Raw genomic sequence first — 27,727 nt, forward strand, 5'->3', positions numbered from 1 at the left:
TGGAGGAAGTATTAATCACAGCTTGTACCTGGAAGCTGTTCCTTGGGCACTTATATTGGACTAATATTCCATAACTTCTGACGGCACCACTTGATTAAGATAGATATATTTTTGATCCCTTTCTTATGCCAAGGTGCTTATAATTAAGACTCTGGCCGTTCAGATTGCTTTATAGACTCTCAAAGTGCATATTGATTAGTTGCTATAATTCTTTAAAATAATACTATGGAGGTCAGAACAGGTTATCAGTTCTGTCATGGAATTACATGGAAGGTGAAAACACCTTTGAATACATTCATTTGTAAACATTTCAAGTGGATATGGCTTGTTCTGATTTGGGAACAGAAATTTATTGACATGTAAGCAAATCATCTTCCCTTAACTTGCTACCCAAAAGAGTGAAGCCCTCTGCTTTTTAAGACATCAGAGAATTACTGTTAGTTATAGCTAACACTGCGTGGTTCCAGTGTACTGTGTTAATCTACAAAACCTCTGAATTGGCATTGTACCTCTCTTTTATGCCTAACAGCTTCAGCATGTAAGTCAAGTCCTGTTTGGAAAGACAAGTGACTAATATGTACTACAACATGTTTTGTAGCACCTGCCCTCTTCTCCCTCCCAAAGCAAACCACAATAAAGAAGCCATATCATTGGCCACACTTGCCCTTCCTCCCCATATAATTTCCCCAATAATTTGCCAGCATTGTACACAATGTCATGTGTCAATAAGGCACTGGGGAATTGTCCATACCACAGGCTTCAGGTTGCAGCGCATCTTGATATCATCTTTCTTTAAAGCCTGCACTGCAAAGCGGAAGCCGAAACCCTTAGGGATGATGGCTTGTTACTAGCAGAATGAAGATACAACTCTGCAAAGTGAAGCACCAAACAGAAATTGGTGATACAATAAAACCTTCAAACTGCCTGAAAAAAATTATCAGTTTATGAGAAATGAAAGTGTCTCTTCCAATAAATGCCTTTGAAATTCCAGAAAACCAGGCAAGAATCAGTAAGTTTTCTTAGCTTTCTGGAAGTCTGATATCAAAGCTTTAAAAAAGAATTACTGATCTTAAATCCTGTCTCTCAAAACCAGTGTAGGAATCTTTTTTTCAGAGAGCAGAGAAAGAAAACAATTGCAGAGCTCTTACCATCAAAGACATGACCACCACACAGCAGAGGAGTTGCCTTCAGGGTCTGTAAGAGTGCTTTCTTTGAGACTGGAACTCAGAGACTGGCTGAGAGGGAAAACTCCATCAGAAATCAATTAAGTCCAGTTAAACTGGAGGACAGTCCAGTTAAACTTCAGGACAAAAAGACTGGTTTTGTTGTTTGAACTGCTAAAAATTTAATGAAAACAGTATTCTAAAAAGGAGCTTACTGGCAAAGCCAAAATTTCACTGTTCCTGCATCCGGTTACTTCTTACCACTTAATGCCTAGCTATCACACATGTAACCGCAATTACAGTAACATGTTTAACAGTTTTTAGTGTGTTTGACTTTTTGGCACCCATGGTATGTAAGGAGGTTATTGTCTTCAAGTTAAAGACAGTGAAGTCTGGTTTACTATGAGATGATGAGAGTGTGAGTTAGATGAGATCTCATCTAACTTTAGCACTTTAGAAGTTAGTTAGCAAAGTTAGATGTCTGGGCTCTGTCCCCCGCTGAGGAACAAGACACCTCCAGGAGGCAATCTATCCCCACCAACCACAGAGGTGCTACTCTGTTGTCAAGAGATGAAGCCCCAAACAAGAGATGAAGCCCCAAACAAGACATCTCATGCCAAACAAGATGATGTGTCCCCTCAGAGACATGCATGGCTCCCTGTAGGATGGGTGAAGCAGAACATGCTCCCACATCTCCCTGGGCAGACCCATAACCATAAGCCATTCTTCCTGCCTGCTAGTTAGTCAGTAATTGATGGGGTTTGCTATTCCACCACAGGCTGGGCTTTTCTTGAATTTTTACAAACTAGGGCTGGAGAGGTGTTCTTGGTAGTACTGGTGTGTTTAGATGGGAAGCCACAAGGCAAATCCAGTTGTACCAGGGAGTGGTGCTGGTGACTCAGTAAACAGCATGGCAGCAAGTGTCCTGGCATGGTGCTTGTGAGCATTGTCATCCCAGTTGTGTGGCAGGTTAAATCTCAGAGCTGCTAGTCATTACAGGATCACACTTAACAAGAGTGAAGTATTAAACTCCAGCCAAATTATATGATAGGTAATTCTGTCTTCCTTGCCCTTACCTGCAGCTTCACCTATATTACAGTCTTATGCCCAGCCTGATTTAAACTTCTCTGAGCCCAGGTGGAGTTGCCGTCTTCTGTCCCAGAGATGGCAGCAGCCTGGAGTGAGTGCAGTAATTTCCACATATGCAAGAAGTAAAGCCCTTTGGGATTTTAGATGGAGAGCACCATGGAAATGTAATATATCATTATTTCATGAAGTTACATAATGTTTAGAGTTGAGATTTTGCAAGATCCCCATTAATGTAAATGGTTCACTGCACTTGATGCTAGTGTTTGTGCAGCAGCCCAGAGCAGCACTCTTCCCACAATAAGCAGAAAGCAGAACAATGAGCGAAGAGGAGCAGCAGTGCTTGTATTTGGCTTGCAGTTCTGGTTTGGCTCCATCTCGGTGCCTGCTCACAGCAGGGAGATGACCAAATATTTGCCAGCAGTTCAGATACTCTGCCCTTCCCACCCTCACTTAGCTGGGGGTGAAAGTAGTTCAGGCAGGTACAGACGGGCTTACCATGAATTTCTGCAGCACTAAAACCAATGCCTCTGATGCCAGCTTGAATGTGACTTTCAGTTCATGTTGCAGCTTTAGTTCTGTAATTCTAAATCTGTTGCATTATGAAGTCCTTCAGATTACTCTGTGGTGTATTTTGGGGACTCTCAGAATAACAATGGGTGGAGCTACGCCTTCTGCAGAGAAACCTCCAAGGGAAGGGAAGATATCTGCTAAAGTATTACACATACCTGTCAGGGAAAGCATCTACGTGGATGAGACCTTCCCCACCACACGGGTCCAGAGCTCGTCAGGGAAGAAAACTGACCCCTCATCAATGCGCTGTGAAGTTGTTGGAAGCAGTTCTCAGTGGCAAGGGCAAACTTCTTGGATGCCTCCTCATTGCTGGCCCAATTTTAACTGCTCCTCTCTGTCATCATCCCCTGGCACCACAGCTTTAATAAGATTAGCATTGTTTTGGCAGATGAACCCAGAGGGAGTTAATGTAGCTCTTGGATCAGAAAGCAGAACAGAGTCTGGAGCCTGACTGTTCTTCGGCTCTGGCCTTCTCTTCCAAACTCAAAATCTCACAGATCATTCCCACAGTGTTTCAAGGTTCCAAGAGTTATCAGCAGGGTCTGTGGGACAGGATAGATATTTGTCCTTCACAAGAAATCCTTAGAAGACCAGCAAAAGAGACGGTCAAATAAATGTCTTAGGTTGCCTTTGCCATCCTAGCCTGAATGGCCTGGTATCTTGGAGAGAGCTGTACAATTGTTCTTTGAGCTGACTTTGTTTGGAGACTAGGAGGATTTATGGGGTCTGGGCTGTACCAGAGGCTGGGGACAGCTCGTGACATTGTGGAGACTGTCCATAGCCATTCCAGGGACATGGCCATGATTGAGGACTCCAGCTCCAAAGTGGACACAGGTTGTTTTAGTAAAATGGATGGTATTACCTGGTCTGGGAACGTGGTGATTCAGAAGCTGCTTCACATACAGCTCAGCCTTGTGCTTGGCAGAGGGAGGCTGGCACTGGGAGGTTTAAGCTGATCAGCTTGTCTAATGTGTGCTTTTTTGCAATTCAGAAGCGTTACACTGGCTGCTGGAGCCAGGTAAGTTACACCCAGTCCCAGTACTGCAGTCCAAGTTAATAGTGTGCAAAGGAGGCTTTCAGTGCTCTTCTGCCTGACTTGGGCATCTCCTGCTGCACCATGGAAATTTTCCCCAAGTTTGAGCTGCAACATTTTTGTTACCATTGATTTTAATGTGAGTGTTCCATTCAATATCTAATCTCTAAGTGTACCAAACCTTGAACACAGCATAGAGTTTCCCTGATTCCAAGTGAAAGCAGTGAGAATGGGCTATGAAGTGGATGTTTTTTCTGCCTGACCTGTCATTTTGTTTTCATGCAAATACTGCCCCTGGTGCTACCCTGTAATCAGCTATTATGGAAACAATACATTGTCCTTAGGGTAAGTTTAGAAAAATGTTTGCCCACAATGCACCCACAGATAAATCCAGTTTTAGCAACATGGTGTTTAAAGCATTACACTCTGCTGACAGAGGATCAGCAAGATGCACTCGCTTGGAGCCACCTCCAGATTGATTGGTTTCTCTGTATTTCTCAGGCCCTACATGTCCATTGGAACACTACGTGATCAAGTCATCTATCCAGACACAGTGGATGACATGCACGAGAAAGGCTACCAAGATCAAGATCTGGAGTCTATCCTGCACATGGTTCATCTGTACCACATAGTTCAAAGAGAAGGAGGTAAATTGCATAGTTTTGTAAAAAGCTTTACAAAATCCGTTCCTTGCATGCATGTCTTAGTGTGACTGAACTTTACTTACTCAACTGGCAAAACTGGATCCAGACTTTCTGTGGTTGAGGGAGCTGCACAACCACATGGTTGTTGCTCCTGATGCTAACGGAGGGAGAAGAGAGAAGTGCTGCTCTTCTCCCCAGTAAATCCGTCCCCAAGCTGAACATCCTTGTTCTCTTGTAATGGCCAGTCTTCTCGTGGTATTGAGAGATCACTGACCTTCCTCCATTTTCTTAGAAAATGTAACCTGTCTTAAAACCTTATAATGTCACTGACTGCATCAACTCAAAAGCATGTGAACGGAAAGAAAGCTAGGTCTTCTTTCACCTCCATGGTTAGTGGCATCAGCAGGACTACATGTCATGAGAAGGAGTGTCTGATACCACACCACCAGCGTGAACAACTCAAAAATAACCAAAGGACAATGGCTGGCAGTAGATTGTTGCCAGCTACCACTTACTGTTTAAGTTGCCATGTGTTCTCAGCGTTGTTTGTCCTAAGAGTAGGGGATAGTGTAAATACACCGGCACAGTAAATGTCAAGATGCTAAAGGCTTCTTTTGTGTCTAAGGAATTGGAGCATTTCATGGCTTTTTTTTTCCCCAAGCAAAGCAATAATTTTCATCCTTTTGTTCCCACCAGCCACTAATCTCTAGTTTGAATTTCCTCCCCACCATTATGCTTTTAAAACAGACATAGGACAAAGTTGGTAACAGAGAGCTTACGCCCTGAGTCTCTGCCAGTTGTCAGTGCTCCTCTTGGAGAGGGTGTTTTGGGTGTGTTGCCTTTAATGTGTGTGCTTGGTGTCTCTCGGGATCATTCTGTCAGCAAAAAGCAGGGCTTTAGCCACTGGGAATCCCAAAGCAATGTCTAAATTCCCATTCCTGGATGGCAGCCTGTTGCTTTGTTGATTTTTTTAAGTATGCATGGACACTCATCTGCTGTCTTTTCTGCACATTTTAGAGTGGAGAATAGTAATCCTTTACAGCAGCAATTTTATGCCTAACAGATGCTTTTCCACCTCACAAATCTGTTGATAGACTCTTGTGTTTCCATGAGCTAAAGCTTCTTTGTTAAGAATGTAACAATGACTGTTAGCCCTCAAGTTCCAAGAGAAAATAAGTATCTGCCATTATTCTGATTCAGATAATTATTCAGATCTGATACTATGACACAAGGATTGAAAAAGTGGGCAGAGAGCTAAACTCAGTGACCGGAATAATTGCAGAGAAGGCCTCTACTCCTACACTGACATTGTACCTATTCCTGCTAGTATTCCTGAGTCACTTTGCAGATTGCAGAAGAACAAGCAGATGTGTTAGGATGGTGAGCTGGAAAAGGAGAAGCAATTAAATTGTCTGTGGCAAGAAGCCACGGTGAAGTGTGCATTCATAGCATGCTGGTACTTGTAGATGTACTGATTAACACATGACCCTCAGCGGCCAAAACCATATCCCCAGCAGTCTCTGAATGTGCATAGTTGTGGTTTATAACCCTGCAGCTGAAGCACGTAACTGGTGATGGGGCAGTTACTGTGCTCCACACGAGGTACCGTTGTCTGAGGTCAGTGTTCAGTATTGCCAAACTGAAACCCCAGGTTTGGATCAGTCTCACTCTACTTTCTGAGCCAAAGAAAGTGTTTATTGCTGACCCCATTCTTGCTCTTCTGCCTGTCTGACTCTGTATGCGGGACACACACGATCTATAAAAAACTGTTAGTGTTCACTGGTGCTCTATTGAAGCTCCAGTCAGGATAAAGACACACTGCAAGAGTCTGCACAAATGTTACCAAAAAAGTGTCTTGGGTACCTGGCGATCTAAAATGACAGAAGTGGGCAAAGCCGGAAAACAGGGGAGAGATTAGCACATACCAGGAAGTTTTTAGGTCTATAATACACTTACTTGTTCCCTTTTCTGCTTGGGCATTTGCAGGAGGCAAGCGCCAAGGTAGGAGCAGAGAGGAAATCTGTGACATATGATTGGACACATTATGTGGATTTCATATGCTCACATATTCTTTAGAGCTTTCCCAGTCTGGGACAAAGGTTCATATTCTGAGTTTTTTTGAACCAGCAAGCCAGTGAAATACTTGTTGAAAGTGAACGGTTGAAAATTTTGTTTATAGGTAGCTGAATTTTATTTTTTTCAATTTGAATTTTTATTTTATTCTTAAATTCAGATTTTTGAGATAAAATGATTTCTATTAAACATGGACCTTTTTCTTTGCAAAATAAAAAAAAATTCCATATAAAGCTTGTAGAACAAAGGGCTTGCCCCAAACCATCTTTTTCCTCCTTGCAGACTGCTTTGATGATTGACAAACATTGGCATTTTCCAATAGAAAAGAAGTTTTGCTGAAAAATTCCCAGCCAGTTTCTATTATATACTAGTTACACCTTCTGAAAATTTAATACATCTAAAAAAAATCAGTGAAACCATTTTTAGTTATTCAGATTATTGTGGATATAGCAGATATGTCCACGCTGTTCTGAACTAATTCCATAAACCATCCTAAGAATGGAGCTAACTATCTGTCAGTCATTATGTTATAGATATCTAATATAATTCTTCAGTATTTTTGTCTGTAGATCCTCTTCTCCTTCAGAGGCTCACTTCTGCCTCATCCCCTTTCACCTATCCCCTGTAGTATTAAGCCTTTAGCAGACAGCAGGCTCCTTAGGACATGACCCTGTTGTGCTTTGATTGACCACAAATGTCATGCGTGTATAATATGATGCTTTGCAGTTTTGTGTTCTGCTCCCTGTGGGCAGTCATGACAAAGCCAGATGGGGCCAGAAGTGCACAACTCTGACCCAGTTTATTTGTCCTGGAGTATCTTTATTGTCTTTGGCTGAATTACTTCCAGATTGCATCAGTACAAGGGTCACCAGATTCCAAGTGTTAAGTAGCCAACAAGAGCCTGATGTTCTTGTTGCTGCCAATGGCAGAAATTCCTCTCTTTTTCTAGCAATAAGGTTTGATGACCCAGTTAGAAGTAAATACAATGGTTAGAAGAACATTGGCATTTAGCTTCGGTGTTACCTTTATGAAACTTTTTTTCAGTTGGTAGCAACAGAATACATCAAAACCACCAAAACAACTATCCCGCTCCCCACCACCACCATTCCAGATGTCCCTGAGCCGAAGCCCTAGAAGAACCCAGTACATTGCTATTGATAGTAGCCCTCCTTGCTGTTGGGGGCAGAACTTCCTTCCCACTGAAGCCCACACCAGTGTTTTTCTCACCTGCTGGATATTACAGGAATGCATTTTGTTACTTACCTTTATATCATCAATAAGGTGTCCCCATCAACACCTGCAAAGTTGCTAACTCTACCAGAAAAATAATCTCGTACAAAATGAGGATAGCAAAGAAGGTTGTCTTCAGCGTGGGTGATGAAAAGGCATGTCCAGAAATTGTGGGTAGTGGCATGGAGATATGCAGTAGATCTACATAAAGGGGGTCCTTTTTGACCTGCTTTGAAAATCTGTGTATATTTATTAAACAAGTGTCAATTGTGGTGCAGCCTTAGGCTGCTGATAGTCTGTCACATGAGAGGAGCCATGGGTACGTGTAGCAGCACGCTCAGTGCATGACCAGACCTGTCAGGTTGGGGCTGATGACATTACTGAACAAGTTCAACCTGTTTATGGTTTCTCAGCACCCCAGATTATAATTATTCCTCATAATTTTGCACATTTGTCATATCTTTGGGTCTTGTCCAGGGAACCTTTGTGCTAAGGCCACATATAAACACACAGACAAGCACATTTCCTCTCTCTGACATTTTTTCATCTGATCATTTTAGCTCTGGATTTGCTTTTGTTACTGGCACCAGCAGGAACTCTGGAATGCTCTGCTGGCCTTTCCAGGGGCTTTGAAATCCAGAGACACAATCCCTGCAGTGTCATGCTGAGCTGGGGCTCATGCAATTGATGGTCTCTTTGTTCCTTCCTCAGCTAAGGATTGTCCTTGCATATTCATCCTGCACAGCTCCCGGGCTCTGCTCTCTTCCATTTTGACAGCTGCCTGGGGACATAGGCTGTGCAAGAGGCCTCCATGTTCAGAAACTCACCAGGGGTGGACTCTCTGGCTACAGTTCGCTGCGGTAGCCTTTCTTCTGTCATGAAGCTGTAAGATTCCAGCCCATGTCTGATGAGGTACATTTGAATGTAGATCTGGAAAAAGACCTTTTATCTTTTTTTTTTGGCAGCTGAACACTCTGTCTTGCATGTTAAGTGTGAGGATTTACAAGGATGAAGGATACACTGTGCCACAGACCCCAGATGTAGCCCTTTTTATTCTGTTGTCAAATTTAGTTTGCTTTTCCCTTCAGAAAATGGAGGTAGAAGGAACTGTAAAAGAAGCCATGTAAGAAAATGAAATGCTGCTATCATGAGGCTATCACTAATTTCTGCTGACAGCCCTATGTATTTCCACTGCTGTTGCTCTGTCCCAGCACATTGCACATGCTCTTTGTCTTACTGGTTGCAAAAGGCATTTCTATGACATCCAGTGTTTGTCACATCTACATCATGCCATGTGCAATCAAAGCCTACATGTAACAAGAAGCTGGGCAAGGAATTTGGACTCTAAAAGCCAAGATTATGTTTGTACCTACTGAGAAGTTTGTGCTGCGTTCATTCACAAGCCGTTTCGTTTGTTCTGCATTCATGGACAAGCTATTTCAATTCTTGATCTGTGAAGTGGATGTAGCTATGGGTGACATAAGCCACTGACTCGGCTGGTATTTTTAGAACTCTGGTGACCTTCACTGACATATGCCATGTCAACAGGAAGAAAAGGGAAACAAATAGGTGCATTATTGTTAATGCACAGTAAGGAGTCAGTTTATTGTGAGTTACAATGCCAAAGCGTTCAGAGGAAATTGTTCAGACATTAGAAAATAGTTTCTAAAAGGGATAATATTAAAATGGATTCTTCCTTATCTGTCTTTTGAGACATTCCAAGTGACAAATAGGGAAATTAAAGAAGGGAGCTAGGCAGGAAGAGACAAGACTCACTGCTAATGCTCAGTTAGAATGTAAGGTAAAGTGACCACAGAGATGATCACTGTATTCTGGTAAATGGAGGCTAAATCTTACACCTTTAGGGAAGTAGTAGAATGATTTTGCTGACAAGATGATGATCCTTCTTGAACTTCATTCTCTTTTTGTCTTTTAAACCAGCTGATCTGGAAGAAACTGTGAATGCCGTCACTGTTTCCCAGGCACATGTGCTCACATGCAGACCAACCCACACCCTAGCTCAGGTCCAGATGCCTTCTGTTCGTCTATATTCTCAGCTTAAAAATAACAGAATATAAGCAGTAGCCTGAACATTGTCTTCAGAAGCATAGTTGTTTTTATGGCTTTCTTGAAGGACCATTCCTATCCCTTGCCCCTAGAACCTTTTGCCAAAAAGGAGTGCTCCAGGTGTTTTACAGTCTTTTTGGAAGCTGAAGGTGTCGGTGGAACAGCACTGCAGCTCACTGTGTGGTCCCAGCACCGGGATTGCTCAGCAGCAGCCTCTCTTTATCTGTTCCCTTTACCAGAGTTCATCCAACTGATGATTCAGTTAATCATTACACAACTCCATCTTTGCTAGGAGACTCCTGATAGAAAGCACTGTATGTGCCTCTAAGGGGAGTGCCCACTGGGATCCTTAAACAGGAACGGAAAGAAACTAAGGAAAAACAATAGGATCACTAAAGGTGATGTATTTCTGGAGTGTGCATGTGTGGTTTTCTAAATTTAACTATATACACATATTAAAAATCATGACATTGTATTTTACAGTTTTACATAGAGAAAATCCTTGGAATTCAGTGTCTAGCATTACCAATTCCTGTTTTCAGTCACACAGCCTCTCACCAAGATGCTTCCCTGAGGTTTTGTTCCGATCTACCAAGCCCTGGTGTAGCACCAAGCACGGGCAGCGCCCTCCCCAACCCCCTGCACCCTCACAAGCCCCCCTTGTCTCACCTTTGTTCAGGTATCAGAAATGACACAGCCCACCCTCCTTGCTTTACCTTGCTTTACCTATTTTTTTTCTGGCAAACGTTTATTTTCGTTTATTTTGTGTTTTTTCAGCAGAGCTTTTGGTTGTGGTGTTAATTTTTTAGTTACAGTGCTTCTGGGCTGATTTGGAAAATGTTTTTTAACTTGCTTATCCCTGCTCCAGCTGCATGATGAATAGATGATCTATTAGAGAAATTTCTTACCAGATTTCCTCTACATCCACACTCTCCCTTTTCAAAACTCATTTTGCTACTCTGTGCATCTGGATTGTTAGATTGAAAACTAATTTTCAGTAGGGTAATTTGGTATTTGAAGTTTTTCATTAAAGGGCATGAATCATACCAGAGTACTCACAGGAATACCAGTTCACTGTGAGATCACAGATAGAACGCATCATGCTTCTGTTGCATGTATCTGATCAAGAAAAACATCAGTTAGATACTGTGCAGAATATTAAATAAGGATACCCAGGGTTCCAACAGTTGTGGGTCATTTCTAAATACAAGGTAGTGGGAAGTTTGTAAGAAAATCTTCCTGTCTGTATGCGGTTTTGTATGTTAGCTGCTTGTCTGTGCACACAGAATGCATCCCTGTGTTCTGTTGAGTTTGATGACAGTTAACTCTTTGCCTGCAGTAGTGAGTGGAGTCTGGCAGTGCTCTTTATGGGTTTTTACACTTTATTTCTCTGAGTTTGTTTATAATTTTCACTCACACCTTTCATGTTTGTAAAACAAACATGACAGAATGGTTAGTTATACACAGGTAAAAGATGTTTTTTCAAAAAGATGGTAAGTAAGGTTTTTTGACAATTCCTAAATGACCAAGAAAGTTAAATTCCACTTTCAAAACTGACATGATATTTGGGACATTTTTCCAATTGACTGCCAGTGGAAAGGCACTGAGGTATTTCAGAAGATCTGATTCAGAACCCCGAGCTGTCTCTTCTGCAAAGGAAATGCCCTTTATGATTTTGGTTGCAGAGATGTTGCAAGTGAAGCTGCGTTTTCTTCATAACCTTACATTGTCCTGATGGGTTTTGTTTGCATTTTTTTTTTTAAAGGCTGGGATGCTGTCATGGATTGGAAAGATGTTTTATCAGGAGGAGAAAAACAAAGGATGGGCATGGCTCGCATGTTCTACCATAAGTAAGCATTTCAGTTTGGTCTTTAAGTAGCATCTGAGAAGGAGAAAGAGATTTGCAGGTTTCCAGCTGTAGTTTGAGCAGTAGCAGACTCTAATCTCCATGCAATATGCTCTACTGCTAGACGGTTGCATAGGACCACAGACTTTGTCATTTATTCATACAAGCTTTTAGTTTGGGCAATGCTTCTTGCTTAAGCTTTGCCTTTGGCAACATAGAATACACTTTCCAGATGTTCCTTTCTTTAACATCTCAGGCACAAACATATTCCCTGCATCTGTCCTACTAATACTGCAGAAGTCTGATGGACTGTTGCAAATGCTATGGGAGTTTGAAAGCCAAGCTCCAAAACTTCTTGGTCTTGGAGACTGCAAGCACACAAAGGCGGCCTAATCCATACACAGCAGTGGATAGAAAGTTTCTGAGTTGGCTGAGCTGCTGCATGACTTGATGACAGGACAGAATAATACTAGGCGAAACTAGAGCACAGAAGTTAGATCACTGTGTACTCAGATGGACCAGGGAATAAAACCCATTTTTCCTGGAAGCTGTCTTTGCACCTGGATAGTGCATGGAAATGTTGTGTTGTTGCTAGCCAGCTTCCAGCTGTAGATGACAGCTGTGTGGCAAAAATAGCTCTGTCCTTTCTGTTGTTCTTTCAATTAAACATTGTACATGGGAATACTGTCCAAAACATAGAAGAGTAATATTCTTTACCTCCTTTTGGAAGGCCGAAATACGCATTGCTGGACGAATGCACGAGTGCTGTAAGCATTGATGTTGAAGGAAAAATATTCCAAGCTGCAAAAGCTGCTGGGATATCTCTGCTTTCTATTACACACAGACCTTCTCTTTGGTAAGTATGTTCAGGGACTAACCATGGTCCTTGCTTATAGCTTTCCAATAGGCAATGGATTGGCCTTTACTCTTCGTATAAGGGCAGTTGTTAATCAATCTCTACTGCTCTTTCTAAGATAACTTGTCAACAGTAATAGTAATGTAAATGCATTTGGCATTGATTTTTTTTTTCATTCTTTGACATGTATTTATTCCTCCCTCTTATTTTTTTAAAATGTGTTCCAGTTTTTAAGTATTAATAGCAACATGGAGGTATCTAAGAGCAATTAATTAGTCCACCACACCACAGCCACAACAGAGATAACCAGATTATTCTATAAAGGTGACAAGATACATGAGCTGTCCTGGCGAAGTTTACCAGTGCAGGGAAACGATGGGAAACATGGCAAGTGGTTAAACTACTCTTTTTCCTTCTATAGGAATAATACATTTGGTGGTTTAACTTCAGTTGTGTCCTCTATCTGCAGGGTTTGAGAGCTTTCAAAATCTGATTGTCTGTTAAAGAAAGAAATATTGGAATTCTAAGAAACATCATTCTAGTGAGGGAGTACTAAGTATGGAAGAGTCTCTCAAAGGAAGTAAATGTAGTTATTGAATACATAAAACAACCAAATACTTCAAAGGGCAAAAGGAGATCAAGAAGGTGTGAGTTAACTTTAGCAGAGACTATTTCTTCTGAACTCCTTGATCTCTACTGTCAAATTGTTGGGGGTTTTTTAAACTGGTGACAAAAATCCATTATCATCTGTTGCCTCAAAGGAGAGAAATTGTATCAGTGTCTGCTTCGCTGAAAAAGAATGTTTTCCCCAGCATTCCTCCTTCCTCTGTTGTAGATGGTGACAGGGAAAATAGCTTCTGCTGGATCAGGACCTAAATGTTAAGAAAAAAAGAGGTATTCTGATAGGAAAAAAATGTCATAGACATTTGTTTTTAAAATAATTTAAATTACACTTAGGAAAAAAAAAGGTAGCATTTAAATTTTTTAAAGTTTGGCATTATTTTTAAAACCACTGCTCAAGAAAACAGGTATTTGAGAGCACCTCACCTATAACTAATGGTGCAGAGGGAGGTTATGCTGAAGAACTTGTGAGAAAAATCTTTTGAGTTCAGTTTCCTACCAGTATTTCTTGTTTCCTAGTACCAGTGCTATTCAGGGAGGTCTGGGATTGTTCTTGTAACCTCCACAGTATTAGTGGAATTATGGGGTTCTGGAGAAGTAAACAGAAGTGCTGAGCATTTAGAAGTAAGCATTAAATGCCTTTAACTCAGGTATGCTTCTGCAGATACTGCGCTGCATAGACAAAAACCAGGTTCATGGGCTGTTTTCTCTTCCTCAGGATTACACCAGGAAATATTTGCTCTTTTAATCAAAATACTGGCTACTTTAGAGGGGTAGGTTAAGCTTTTGGTGTCACAAAGAATAATATGCAAAAAGTGATGAATATAAGCCTGGAGTTGAATCTCTGTTGAGTCCCATGTCATAAGCTATTGAGTTTATTAAACTGTCACATTCCCTCGATGGGATTTATAATCACTGTTTTATGATGCATCTCATCTTCTATAATTTATAGTGATAAATTACACTGAGGGAACTCTTTGCTCTTCCTCTTGCACCTCCTGATAAATGTCTTGTCAGGCCTAGACAAACTCCACATGTACACCTTTGAATATTTTCGGTGCACACACCCTGATACTGACTCCTACACAGACTTTTTTAGTTTGCCCCCTTGCAAACTGAACCATATTTTAGGACTCAGAGGTTTCTTTATCCAGCCTTATGAGATATGGGGGAACAAACTGAGATGTAATTTGAACTAATTAGAATGTTATCAGTAGCATCAGGTGCACTGTGCCTGCCTGAATGTATTTTCTGCTACAGAGGTAAAATGTCTCTCAGAAAGCGAAGTAAATAAAATAAACTGAGACTGGGGGCTAGCATTCCTGGGGGAGAAGGGAGCCTTGTCTGCTGCTGCTGTTAAAGCTCTTGGAGAAAAAGGAGTCTGGTGGAGACGACTGTAGCCACAGGGGGGTCCTGGTGACAGGCTGGAAATACCCAAACCTCTTAGGAAAGAGTCTCCTGGGATTTTGAGTCACTGAAAAAGTCTCACCCAGTGATCCAAAACTGGACAACTCTCAGCTTCCCGAGAGGCACCATTGAAAAGAGACGCAGACATCCAAATTTGTGTGCAAAAATGAACCATCTGTTCACTGAGCCATTACTAATGTTTTAATTTCTACTGCAGGAAGTACCACAGTCACTTGCTGCAGTTTGATGGACAAGGCGGCTGGCGCTTCGAGCAGTTGGACACTGCTATCCGCTTAACACTGAGTGAGGAAAAACAGAGACTGGAATCCCAACTTGCAGGAATTCCTAAAATGCAGCAGAGACTGAATGAACTGTGTAAAATCTTGGGAGAAGACTCGGTGCTTAAAACAGTGGACAAAGAGGAATAAATAATTTATGTTTATTTTTTAAAAGTATTTTTTTAGTTAAAAGCATTACAACTTCAGCCATTATCCTTTGCATGCATCGTGATAGAGGCTTAGAGCATAGAGAAACACAGCCAGCAGAAAATAATGCTCTGAATGCTATGTAAGGCTTTAGTGGTTTAGTATTAAGGAAGAAAGTGGTTGAACTGTGGAAAGAAAACAAGCAAGTGCACAGAGTATAAGATTAGTCATTGCAGCTTATGTTAATTCCTAGTGAAAGCCCGATTCACTGCAAAGAACTCCCAACATACTTAGGTTTTGTAGGTGAATTTTTGCCTGAGGTTTGGCCTGCAGAATGTGCTCTTGTACCGGGTCACTGTGTGCGTATGATATGCCTGCTGCGCAGAGCAAACCTGGCATGAAACTCAGGCATGGAGCGCGGCAGAGGCAGCATCTGGGTGAGTATGCAGATGCATGCAAAAATCTCATTTGGGTATAAGAAACATTCTTTCAGCCCATGTAAAACCCAACTCCTGTTCTACTACTGAATCGTATACACACCTTTACCTGCATTTCCATAGGAAATAACATAATAGGCTGACCAGAAGACAACTGTCTGAGCAACCCACTGCCTCATGACAGAGAAGGAGTTATAGAGCTAAATATGTAATATACTTGTGCTGTACTTTATGACATTATGCATAGCTTCAGAGGCTCTTTGCCCTTCATGATACATCAGTTCCTCTGGGGGATTATTTATGTCCCTCATTTAGTAACCTCTGGTAGGGGGGATGGAGCACTGGGCCTGGCCTCAAATGGCTTAGTTCTCGCTTGACTAAGTCATTCATCTGCTCCACGGGTCTGATCCAGCTGACATCCATCTCTGACCTAGTTCCTCCCTTGGTGAAACCACAATATAGACACTTGTTTGTTCCATGAGACACTTTGTGAGGGGAAGGACTGTAGGAGAGGAAAATGTCAGTTTCTAACAATACACTGAATTCTCAGGCATGGCTGTCCTGCCAATTCAAATGCTCAGCACTTACAAAGGTCTGTGAAATGTTAGAGCATTTTGTAACCACTAATTAATATGCCTGCCATATTTTGGTAGAGTGGCTGAACACTGCCCTCCTCATGAACAAACACACCCGTTAACTACTGTGCTTTCAGATGCACTCTCCGATTGTCCCATCTGCTTTTCAGTTCAGGAGGAACCTGGTCCCACTCAGTCAGAAGGTGCTTTAAACAGAAACCCCTGAGACAGTGGTGGCCTGAGTGCCTTGCCAGAGGCAAACCCCGGTGAATTAGAAATAAACACGTGAAGGGACTGAAAAGCTCCTGATCTGCTCTCTCTGACTGCAAGTGCAAATGGACAGCTCAGGAGTGCAGCTCAGGAGGGATAAGAGGCTTTGCAGATGAGTAAATGAGCCTTAGCTGAGATGTAGCAATCCTGATGTTTGTTGGTTCTTTTTTTTCCTGTAAGTGTGATTCCTTAGGAGATTTCTGTCTGGTGTGTTTGGTCTGAGAGGGGCAATGTGTAAGCCGTTAAGAACTGTTAAAAGAGGAGACATGTTTTGATGGTATTTGCTGAGCTGGGAATGTTTGAGAAACCTGAAGTTAGTATAAACTGTTCCCTTTTTCTGATTGCTTCATGAACAAGGGGAAGGTGAATTAACTCCATCTGCCAAATCACAGCCCAGTGCACTAACCATTAGTCCATCTTCCTTCTCACTGTCTGCTCATCTTGCTGCTTGGTGCTGCACTTGCACCAGAAAATGGAGTAAGTCTGCCTCTTGTCCTGCTCTTCAGAGTCTGTGGCTTGAATGTAACCCTGTAACTTGTCCTGGTGACTCTCAGTTTTCTCTGTAGAGTCTCCTGGGACATCTCACTGATTCAGGAAGGAATGCTCTTGGGAACCTTTGAAAGGGATGAGAAATTAAAGTTCAAGTTAATAAGATGTTGTGTTGTAAAGTGCAGTCTGGAGGTCACTGCTGTGGTGGATGACATGTGCCTGCAGTTTAATTTGTGAGTGTCTCTGCTTGTCCCTCTCCCCGAAGGCTAAGTTTCTTCCTTCTCATCTTCAAAGAAAAGTTCAGAACTGCTAAGGAAAAAAGAAGTCAGCCAAGAATCTGTTCTCGGTGAGCATGAATGAGATGACTGATGGTTTTAAAGGCTTGCACATTTCTGAGTTAAGAATGATGATGAATCAGGCATGCCCTTGTCCCAGCTGCAGTGTAACCTTCTGCTAGTGCAAAGCACCCACAAAGTCACCTATCCATGAGCCTCTCCCAAGGCAGGAGCTGAGGTGCAGGAAGGGGCATTAGTGTTCCCCACCCCTCCATTAAGCACTTTACCACGTGGCTGGGAGCTAAACCTGGGTTGTCCAGTCGCTGGGTGAGGAGGACACTGGCAAGTGCTGAACAACTGGCCCAGTTCAGCACAGCTCCAGGTATGGTCCAGCCTCCCACCAAAGCTCTGCCACGGCACTTGGCTTGTTGGGAGCTATTATGGATGAGTGCAGTAGCCGAAATGTGCAGTAGCCCCTCGCAGAGATGGCAGCTGGCCACAGCACACAGAAACATGTTTTCCGAGGGAACCATGTTTAGTAGAGGGAAGTTTGTTTGCTGGTTTTTTTTCTTTAATGAGATTATGTATAAAACACACAAAAGATATGTACATTACTGATGAAATTTTAATGAAGACTGAAATCCCACCAGGATCAATGTAATAGTATTTTTTCTTGAAGTTTGATATACATTTCCTGGATCCAGTAATAGACTTACCCATTCCCATTCAGTAATGTGGTGTAAATTATCCTAGCATCTCACTCAGCTGTTTACATTCTTATAGGTGTGACAAGAACGCTAGAGGCTGGTGTGAGAAGAAACCCTTCTCCAAATAGGAACTTTCTGAGTAATACCAACCCAGTCTTAGAAGGATTTTCTGTACTGGTGGGTCATTATTTCTGAAGTTAGATCTGTGGTTGGAAGAGAAGCTGCCCTGGAGATGTTCTCTCCAAGCTTCCCGAGTTGTTCCAAGGGCTCGTTGAGACAAGAGTCTCTCGTTCTGTTTCTGGAGAGTTCTACCTCTGGTGTAATACAGGGTATAAGCCAGCACATTTTGTGCTGCTTTGGACCCAGCCAGGAAAGCAGAGCAGAGGTGCACGCTCCCTGCTCAGGGAATAGCTCAGGGAGATGCTGTTCTGGAGCCAAGGCACAGGGAGCGCTTGGTCCTCACAGTGAGAGAGGGTCAGAGCAGGGCAGGTCGCCTTGGTGCAATCTTTTTCCATGGTGCAATGAGAGCTGCTCATCAGTGTCCATTCCATTTCTGGTGTTCAGGAGCTGAGACTCCCCAGGGGGCTGAGGAAGTGACTTTTTGGGCTTCCTTCTGCCTGTCCTATCTGGCTGGAGCTAGCCAGATCCAGCTCATCACGTCACAGCATCTGCGTTCAGGGCTGGATACAGCAAAGTGCTCCATGCACGTAGCCACCTGTGAGCACCCTCTCATCCATCCCCAGGACTCAGGGCAGACGGGACTTGCCTGGGTCTGCATCCTAGACGAGTACAGGTGCTGAGCAAAGTTCAGTCTTGCGCATGGAGTACCTGCACAATAAAAATATGAATTATCCACCTCAGTTTTCCAGATAATGCTGGGATTTTTTGCAAGAATGGGAGGACATATTTTTTGAGTGAGATTTCAATGTTTTAATCTAGGAGGAGTTTGTTTTTCATTTATTTTTGGGACCAGACTCATTCCTGTTTTAGACTTGGAAGCCTTCCTTCTGCAGGGGTAGAAAACCCCACATGTCTTTTTTAAAAGAGTTTTTTGAAATCAGTGAGATTTGTAGTTGAGTGAGAAATGAAGGACTGGGTATTCAATGGGATATTTTAGGGAAAATTGCAATAAGAATTATATCTTAAAGCAAATGAACACATCTACATTCCCCTCAATATGTCTGAATGATGATAATGCATGTCAAAGTGAAGTTTACGAGCCTGTGATCAGAGATTTCAATTGTATATAGAACGAAATCCCCCCACTGAGCTGTTCATGAAGCTTAAGAGAACTGAACCGCTAATTGAATGTGTCTTTGTTTTGTTTATGTTTGATATTAATGCCTTTTAAGAGCAGACAATTTATAAAGCAATAAATTATGCTTTACAGTTGTAATTTATTCCAACCTCAAATAAAACATGTTGCATTTACTTGGAGTTTTCTGTGTTCCTTATTCACAAAGCAGTCAGGACCTGCCTGCTTGTGCTCTGGGAGCCCCTTCCCGTCCCTCCTTTCTGCGGTGGGGTAGGAAAGCTTGGGGTGGATGCTGCATGTTTGCAGGTTCAAACAAGTGCTTCGTTCCTAGATCAGGCTGGTGTCAAAGGCTGCTCTGAGGTTTTTTATGTCTCATGCCCTTCCACTTCAGTGTGGACCTGATTCATGACAAGAGGGTGACAAGAGCTGCCACCAGTTGTGGGGGAGCTCTGCAGGAGGCTGGGCACCGAGCAGTGCGCCAGAGGACAGTGCCAGCAGCGCAGCATCAGGTGGCCTCAGCAGCATCATTCCCAAAGGTTATTACTATGGTCTTTGTAAGATAAAGTTATGCATAAAGCATCAATGTCGCAAATACTACAAGCAAGTGCCCATGTTGGCCTGGAAAAGGAGAGGGGTTTTTCTTGGGAATTAAGATAAAAACCCCAGTCTCTTTATCCCTTCAGACTACCAGGAGTATGAGGACATTGGGGCACTCCTTGGCACCCAGAGCTGGCTTGTGTCTAGCCCCTTCCCAGCTGTGTGGCAGGGGATGGTGAGGTACCGGGTGAGGATTGTGGAGCTGAGGAGCCCATGGCGATGGTGGTCACTTGAGAGCTAGATCCTTATGGATGACTGAAGACTTGTCTCTGCCTCCCTTTCAGTTCCTGCACCCACTCAGAGGGAGAGCACTGACAGAGCAGGACATGAGCCATTATAAATGAATTTTTGGGGTCTCTGGAGGGTTGTAGGACCACGCTGGGGCTCATGCATCAGACCAGGAGGAGACAAGCTATATCGTAGGGGGGAGGTGAGCTGGGAGCTGCAAGGTTGCACTTGAGTTTCACTTTGGTAAGACATGCTTTGGTGTCAGCTCTGTGGAGAGCATTCCTGCTCTCTGACTGGGCCACCAGAGGGCTGGCACCAGGGAAGTGCTGGAGCCCTGAGCCTCTGCTCAAGGGTTAAGTATTCCCAAAAGAGATGGGACAGCAAGGCTTGTATCACGGGAGGAAAAAAGGACTTGGGAAACATTCAGAGCAGAGGTGTTCAAAGACTTCCCACAGGTGAAATTTTCTAGCAGGTGGGGAATATCTGGAAGAATGCCTTGTGCTGTCTCTCTGTGGCCTCATTTCTGATAATGGCTCATTCTGCAGCACCTGCTTTGTGTTTTTTAAATTAGTGACTTTAACCTCATGTAAGTGAGACCATCTATGAGGGTAACAGGGACATTGTGAAAACACTGCACCCACCCAGTGAACAAGCTGGTTTTAAACAGGTAATTAAAAAAGGGAGAAAGAGGCTGTGATGGTGCAGGGCTGGGGAGCCAGCTGGGTCCTGAGGCTGAGTCCCCAGTGAGGAACCAGGGGTAAGGTCTGGGAAAAACCAGTCCAACAGAGACCATGGGAGGAGCTGATGTTGGAAACAGGGAATAATGAAACCTGTCCTGGACATAAAATAATTATACAATAGCACATTACTTCTCCTTTCATCAAACATATAGAGACAAGATGGCCCTGGCACAGCATTTCTAGGGTAACACAAATGAGAGAAACAAAAATGTTCATTTATTGATCAATTTTAGCATGAAAATTGTCATAACAGTTATTTAGATTGAAGTATCTTTGAAAGAGAGTTTACATTCGTTGTAATTAAGAGCTATGTTTCAAATAGATCAGATTCATAATACTTTTCCTAAAGATTTGGGTCTTTGGGAAGTAGAAACTTCTCACCATAAATGATAAGCAAGATACCAAAGGAAACCTAACTTATTTAATATTTAAGCAAGAACAACAAAAAAAATCACACTCAGTAATTCTAATATTCTTGTCCTCTGTAGTTCAGTTAAAACGTTCTTCTCCATTATAACCACACTGTGCTATAAATATATGATGTTTGTGAGAGACTTCTCTATTAGTTGGTGTTCCCTGTGCTGGTGTGTTTGGAGACCTCTATCTCTACTATACAGATTGCAATAAGTCTTCCTTCCCACTCTTTTGGCTCACTTTCTGTCCCCACCAGGCTGGGTGCAGCGCTGGGACATCTGGGTGCTGGTGCCCTCCCCCCCTGGGAAATACACTGCACAAACTTGCGTGTGAGCAGAGAGGTCCCTGAGCACCGCAAGGCCAGACCCGGCAGATGCTTCCCAGCAAGAGATACCACATCCTCATGGGCTGGCACCACGGGGGCAAGTGGTGGAAGAGACAGAGCGGGGTGGTGGGTGCTGTCAAATGCGTGTCCTTTATTTATAGGTGGTCAGCAAACACTTTTAGGAAAAGCCTTAAGAAACAATGTCTGCACGACGACAACGATTAGTAGCTGACAATGTGCTAGTGTGAGGCACTGGAGTGTAACAACCAGTGGTGATAAAGCTGGGCTCTGCCAGATGCATGCTCACAATAATATGATGTTCTTGCACTGAGCAAACATCCCATATCCGTGCAATACCAGGGTGATTTAAAAGTTGTATAGCTCCTACTTATGAGAAACAAATAACCTCTTTCAATCCTAGCAAGTGGCCACCAGAAGCACACGATTGCCTTTCCTAATGTGCTTTGAGTATTTCTAGGTAACCCATAGATATAATCAATTCTTAAATAATGATGTGCCTTGTCTGAGCAATGCTGTTCAATGAGAAATCCCTTTACAACCAGGGTGAAATGGCAGCCGCAGAAGCAAAACTACAAAAAATCCCCATTTCCTTGCTGGTGCAACGGGGGCATACAAGGAGGTGCCGCTGCAGACTCCTGCTAACCTGTTTTCATACTGTAACCATGTTACAGAGAATTCAGCCCCTGTCTAATCACTAATGTTCCCTTATGTATGCGCCATATGGCTGATTACTGAGCATCTGAGGAGTCTGTTAATTAGACTCCACTTGCTTAGATCATTATGGGTGAAAAAAAGAGTGATTAATGCATTGCATGCCAAGATGAAAGCGGAGTCACGGTATGCCGGCCTGGGAGAATGCCTGTGCTGCTTTTGCAAGGACTTACTTCCAGGGACTTCTGAAGGGAGGTTCAATTTCTTCCTCTTTCAAGTTATGGGCTGAAAACTTCTGTCCGAGAGAGGTTTTAATTAATAACCAGGCCTGATCTGGACTGGTCTATCTCCTGTGAGCTGCTTTGATGCTGGGCTGCTCCATGAGGATGGAGCCGTGCTGGCGAGGGCTGCGTGCCCCACTCCCTGCGGGACACCATGCAAGCATTTTGGTTTGGTTTGTTAAAGTTTGAAGATGCATGTTTACTTTGCTAATTCAGAGCCTTTTGCTGCTGCAAAAGGCATAAATGAGATTCAGAAGTTGGAAGTGGATAAATTCAGGCTCAGATGAAGCCAGGACAGGTTTTACTTCTGATGAGTGCTGGGGTGCTCCAGCAGAAAGTACCTGTTTGGCACAGGGCATTGTTTGATGGCATCTATGGCTGTGCTGTGCAGTGCCAAAACAGCCCCTCCTGGCCAATGAGAGATTATGGAAGTGGGAACTCCAGTGCCGTGGGCTCCAGTGTCCTGTGCTTTCACAGACAACTCAGCCACCATGCTGAGCACCACTGCACAGAGAAGCTACTTGTGAGTTTGGGAGGAAAGGGCTGAGGACCTGGAGCCATGAAGAACAAGTCTCTCCAGCTCTTTCTCTGCATTTGTAGGTGGGCGAGTACAGACAGACCCAAGCTGTCCTGCTCTGGCACTTATAAAAGCATGTTTAGCCAGCATTGCCCACCTTGAAAAGGTTCTTCTTCATGCAGGAGCTGCCCTGCATTTCCCAGTGCCAGGCCGAGCATGATGATGGGCTGCACTAAGGGCAGCACTGAGCTGCCTCCAGAGTAGAGCAGGCTCTTGCTGTGCCAGCCTGGAGCATGGGCAGAAGACCTCTGCTGTCTGCATCCACCTGCCCAAACAGGTTGTAAACTGGCCATAATCCGGGTTTGTGCTCTAATCCCATCTGACTGGCATGATCTTTTCAAGGTTTTTGGCTTTCTTGTGGGTGGAGGCCAAAGAGGCATGGCTGCACGCTCTCCTGATGAATGAGGTGTGTGTGAGCAAACGCTGTTTGCTTTGCTGCACTTGAAGCTGAGTCCTCATCCACAGTGGGCTTGCATGGGGATGAGCACACAGCTCAGCCACGTGCCATGGAGACCTTTCAGTCTTAGAGTTTCAGTACAAATGCACTTCATCAGCGTGCAGCAATACTTAAGACTTGGGAGAGCTCTTTGCCACCTATGTCTTGCTTCATTTACCTCAATCATTTCTCCTGCAGTTGGCTGAGCACCAGGCTCAGGCACAAATGCACAAGCTTTTGTGCAGTCTTACAGGCTCAGATTTCCTGTTCCACGTGTAATGCTAAGCCTCAGGAATCCTGTTTGCAAAGTGCTGCCAAAACTCCAGTCTAGTGGGCTTCTGGCAGGAAAGAAAGGTGGTGTTGAGCTGAACACCATGCTGAGTAGTTAAGCCAAATGCATTGCCAGTGAAACACAGGGCATGCCAGGGAAACTAAAGAAGACAAATGGCCGGTGCGTGAAGCTCAGAGTCACCAGGCATCTCTAGCTGTTCTTAAAAGGTTTCCTTAATGACACTGATTAGATTATTAGAGAGGATCTTGCAAGAACCCATGTTACTGCTGAGTTTGCAGACTCGTATCAGCACACATTGCCAAGGTTTGCTCCCTTTGCAGGGTAGCTGGAGTAATTTCATTGGCAAGCATCTCCCATAGAGATTATTGATAGCGAGTATGTTCTGATGATGACATATGCAACTCCTTTTGCTATTAGTGGGGTAAGAAATTGCATTACTTTCTGGCACAGCACATAAACCAGCACCTGCATCATGACCCTTACCATTATGAAGGCACTTAAGGGTTTGTTTTGCATTAGTATAATTTTCAGGTGCTCAGCAGCTCTTGGGAGTGACTGACTATGCAATGCACCATGGAATACGTAACTGGTGAGAGCTGAAGTCAAAATTATTCACAGGTCCTAAATTCCTTCCCGAATTCTTTTCCTCATTGTTTGCATACTGCAGGACTTAATTGGAGCAGATCTGCATCCGGATCGGTGCTGCCATGGGCAGGGCTCAGTAACCACAGCATTTCCCAAGAGTTTCATGGCTTTATCTCTGATATTCTACTAGCCAAATACTCATCTGCCACACTTAAGAAGCCTTCAGTGAAGATGACGTAAGCTTTGCAGGTGTAGATGAAAGCTGAGTTGAATTTGGCCTTTAGTTATTCCTTGTCAGGTAGGATTGACATGACTGAAAAGCTGAGGGGGAGAAAATATTGGGGAACATGTCTAAGCTTCCTTTCAGTCAATTCCAGCACTGGAACTGGTGCTGTCTGCCTTTACAGAAACCTGCTGTAGTAGGCTGGGAAGTGCTCTCATATTGCCTAGGGCATAGCTTTGATCAAACAACCTCAGCTTGTCTCTCACAAAGCTTTCTTCATGCACCTGATATGGGATCCTGCCTGAGATAATGAATCATGATGCATTTAAAAGAAATTAAAGGATTCACATCAAACTCTGCCTCTAATCCAAAGCAGCACCTTGATCCTTCCTCCCGTGTGCAGTGCAGCAGGGCAGCAACAATCCGGGCACTGGCTCATGGGCTGAGCACCTGCAAATGTAGGTCACTGCCATCGGAGAGGCAGAATCAATATTTCGGGGTGCATTGCTCCCTCTGGCTTACAAGTTCAATGGAAGGGGTAGGAGAGCTACAATTATTTTTTAAACAACCTGACTGGAGGGCAAAATCATCTTAATTAAATCTCATTCACTCTCCCTCTGATCTGGTAGGCAGATGGTATTTCCCTCCTGCACTTTGAAGAGGTTAGCCCAGAAAGGCTTCCCGAGAAAGCACATCTGAGACTGTCAGAGCTCACTTGCAGACAGGTTTCCACTGCAGATGTCACTGACCCTGCCTGCCTGTCCCTGGGACACAACGCTGGCAGTACCTAGCCTGCATGTGTACCCATGGCACCGCTTCACATTTGGCTTTGCCCTTGGTTCATATTTTCAGGCTTTACTCTCTGGCTGTGATGCCAGAAACAGGTTGGGGGTTTATTTATTTATTTATTTATTTATTAAAAAAGCTGTGGCTTTCTCTCCTTGACTTACCTCCAGAGAACTGGAATACCTGGGCAGGGGGGAACCAAACAGTTGGGAGATTTGTGCTGAAAAGGGTGAGAATTGGCTTTATCAAGAAAACAGCTCAGTCCCCCTGACCCCTTCCAGCTTAAACGTTTGTTCTGTATTGCAAACACAGCTGCCAGCCCGGCTTCCCCAAATGCCCCAGATGCTCCTGGCCCCAGCAGAGGAGCAGGGCTCTGGCCAGCAGCAATAGGTGTCCTTCTTCAGGGCTTCTGGGTGAAGAAACCTCTGCGAAACCCCCCTGCAGTCATGGTGGGAACTACTGGGGAAGGAGGAATACATTAGTGCCTATCTCACGCTGGTGAGGCGAGTGAGGTTAAAGGCTTGGAGGCTGAAAGGGCAGCTGCACTTCAGAGAAGAGAAAGGCAAGCGGTGTAGTAGAGGAAAGGGAAAGTAGGGTGGAGGGGAGCCAGGGAATGCTTCCCCTCTGGGGGCAGCAGCAACTTTTCTTTTGAAAGCCAGCAGCAGTGCATCTTTGAAGTCTGTTTCAAGCTGAGTACGTAAGAGCTCTGGGGCTGTTCACATAACAGAGATACCTGGCAGTAGTTCCCGGGATTGTGCAAGGGCTGCCATGAAGTCAACCAAGAATGAGACTGAGGAGCCGCTCCTCAGCTGGAGCAGCGGGGTGGGACTGCCAGCCAGGGACCCACTCCCTACCCAACTGAAAGGGTGAGGTGGTGCAGCTGGAAAACCACTCTTCCCACTGCAAAGAGGCCAATTCCCACCCCAGAGGAGACTGACTACAACCAGAGGAGCTGCTGCCCACCTCTAGTGAATTGTTAAAGCTGGGCTGACTCCAGGCCCCTGGACCGAGGGAAGTTAGCCAGCATTGTATGGACCAAAGAAAATTTAAATGCTGCTTTTTTTAACCCATTTGTAGAACATCTTTATACCCCTGGTCCTTATGGGACACCAGATGCCTTCATGAACCTCTGGTCACATCCAACCATGACCATGGGAATGCCTTCCTGGCATGCTATGGTTTCTCAGTCTGAACACCAGCATCCATCCTGTCATAGAAGGCATTCATCCCAGGCCACCCACCAGTGGTAAGCACAATGAGCATGTGGGGCACAGAGACAGACTGCAAGGGCCACCTAATGCTTTGTGAGTGGCACACTCTGACACAAGTACCCACATCAGACAGCTCCCCATAGCCCTGAGGAGGGGACTGTGTCCCCTGAGCAGAATAGACAAACTGGGTGGCTGCTGTGTGTGTGAGAGACAAAGCGGTGTGTGAAGGTTTTTGGTGGATCACCAGCCAGCTTGCATGGATGTGAAATTACTCTTTATTTCTGCTATAACCAAGACTTTTGAGAGCTTCACATGGATGCAGCACTACTCAACGTTGCCAGCACTAATTTGCACCCACTTCTTCTTTAGGTATGTCCCCTGGTAATTACCAAACCTGTGTCCTGGATGCGATGGCAAGACTGGAATGTTCTTAAACTGCTGGTTGCTGCAGTCTGGGAAATACGTGAGTAAAGATTTATGGTGTTTGTGCCTTTTCAGCATAGTCTTCTCTCCGCACCCAGTGGACACTGCCTAGATATGGCTGTCAAGGCATGCCACATGTATTGTGCAAATAAATGCGGAAAACATGTTTTCTGAGGAGCGCCGCCGCACGTGCCACAGCCAGCTGGACCTACAAGTTACAGAATGTGATGAAATGCTTCCCTTCTTGTTCTTGTCAAGAGATATTTCAGTACCATTTCCTCAGTGATTCAAAACCTGTTTCTTCACGCTTCAAAACTAGGTGCTACGTGCTGGGGACGGCTTGCGCAATCCGTTTCCAATGACAGAGTTCAAACATTTCTGCTACTTGCATGAAGAAGAATGGAGCAAGGTTTCACGTTCGCTAACACCACACCTCACCTTAAGCTTTGCTTAAAAATAGAGATATTTTTACAAAACAATTACTGGTTTGTTCTTATCTTTGTGTTTCTGATTTCTGAGCCTTTGAGATATGGCAAATTTAAGTTTTCCTGTTTCCATTGTGAGTATGAATGCTGGATACTTTCTTATTAATCTGGAAATCTTGCATAATTATAGGTGTGCATGAGCTTGGGCTTTATGGAAAACATCAAATCTTTTAAATTCTTCATAAAATTACAAAAACTAGCAAAAACTTTTATAAAATAAAAAAAAAAATCTTTTGTCTTTATCTGTGTCATCCAACAAAACAAAACAAAGAGGTTGTTTTTTTCTTTTATGTGTATACTTTTGAAGTGAATCACGCCTGGAAAATTTCACTCCCCCCACAAAAGATTTCACAAGATTTTATGTAGTAACTAAAAAGGGGTTTGTATCATAGTACATAAATCATAGCATTTGCTACCCAA

General features: G+C 43.7%; 1 protein-coding gene across 1 annotated transcript in view; it reads left to right on the forward strand.

Moving 5' to 3' along the window:
* ABCD2 (ATP binding cassette subfamily D member 2) overlaps positions 1 to 18,906 on the forward strand; it is a 47,262-nt gene extending 28,356 nt beyond the window's left edge. The window contains exons 7-10 of the mRNA XM_030479332.1: positions 4,357 to 4,502; positions 11,635 to 11,719; positions 12,446 to 12,571; positions 14,817 to 18,906. Of these exons, the coding sequence (XP_030335192.1) occupies positions 4,357 to 4,502; positions 11,635 to 11,719; positions 12,446 to 12,571; positions 14,817 to 15,027 (568 nt within the window). The 3' untranslated portion in view covers positions 15,028 to 18,906. The remainder of the gene's footprint in view (positions 1 to 4,356; positions 4,503 to 11,634; positions 11,720 to 12,445; positions 12,572 to 14,816) is intronic.
* Positions 18,907 to 27,727: the final 8,821 nt, after the last annotated feature.

Source organism: Strigops habroptila, chromosome 3 (assembly GCF_004027225.2).
Source record: "Strigops habroptila isolate Jane chromosome 3, bStrHab1.2.pri, whole genome shotgun sequence".
Taxonomy (NCBI): domain Eukaryota; kingdom Metazoa; phylum Chordata; class Aves; order Psittaciformes; family Psittacidae; genus Strigops; species Strigops habroptila.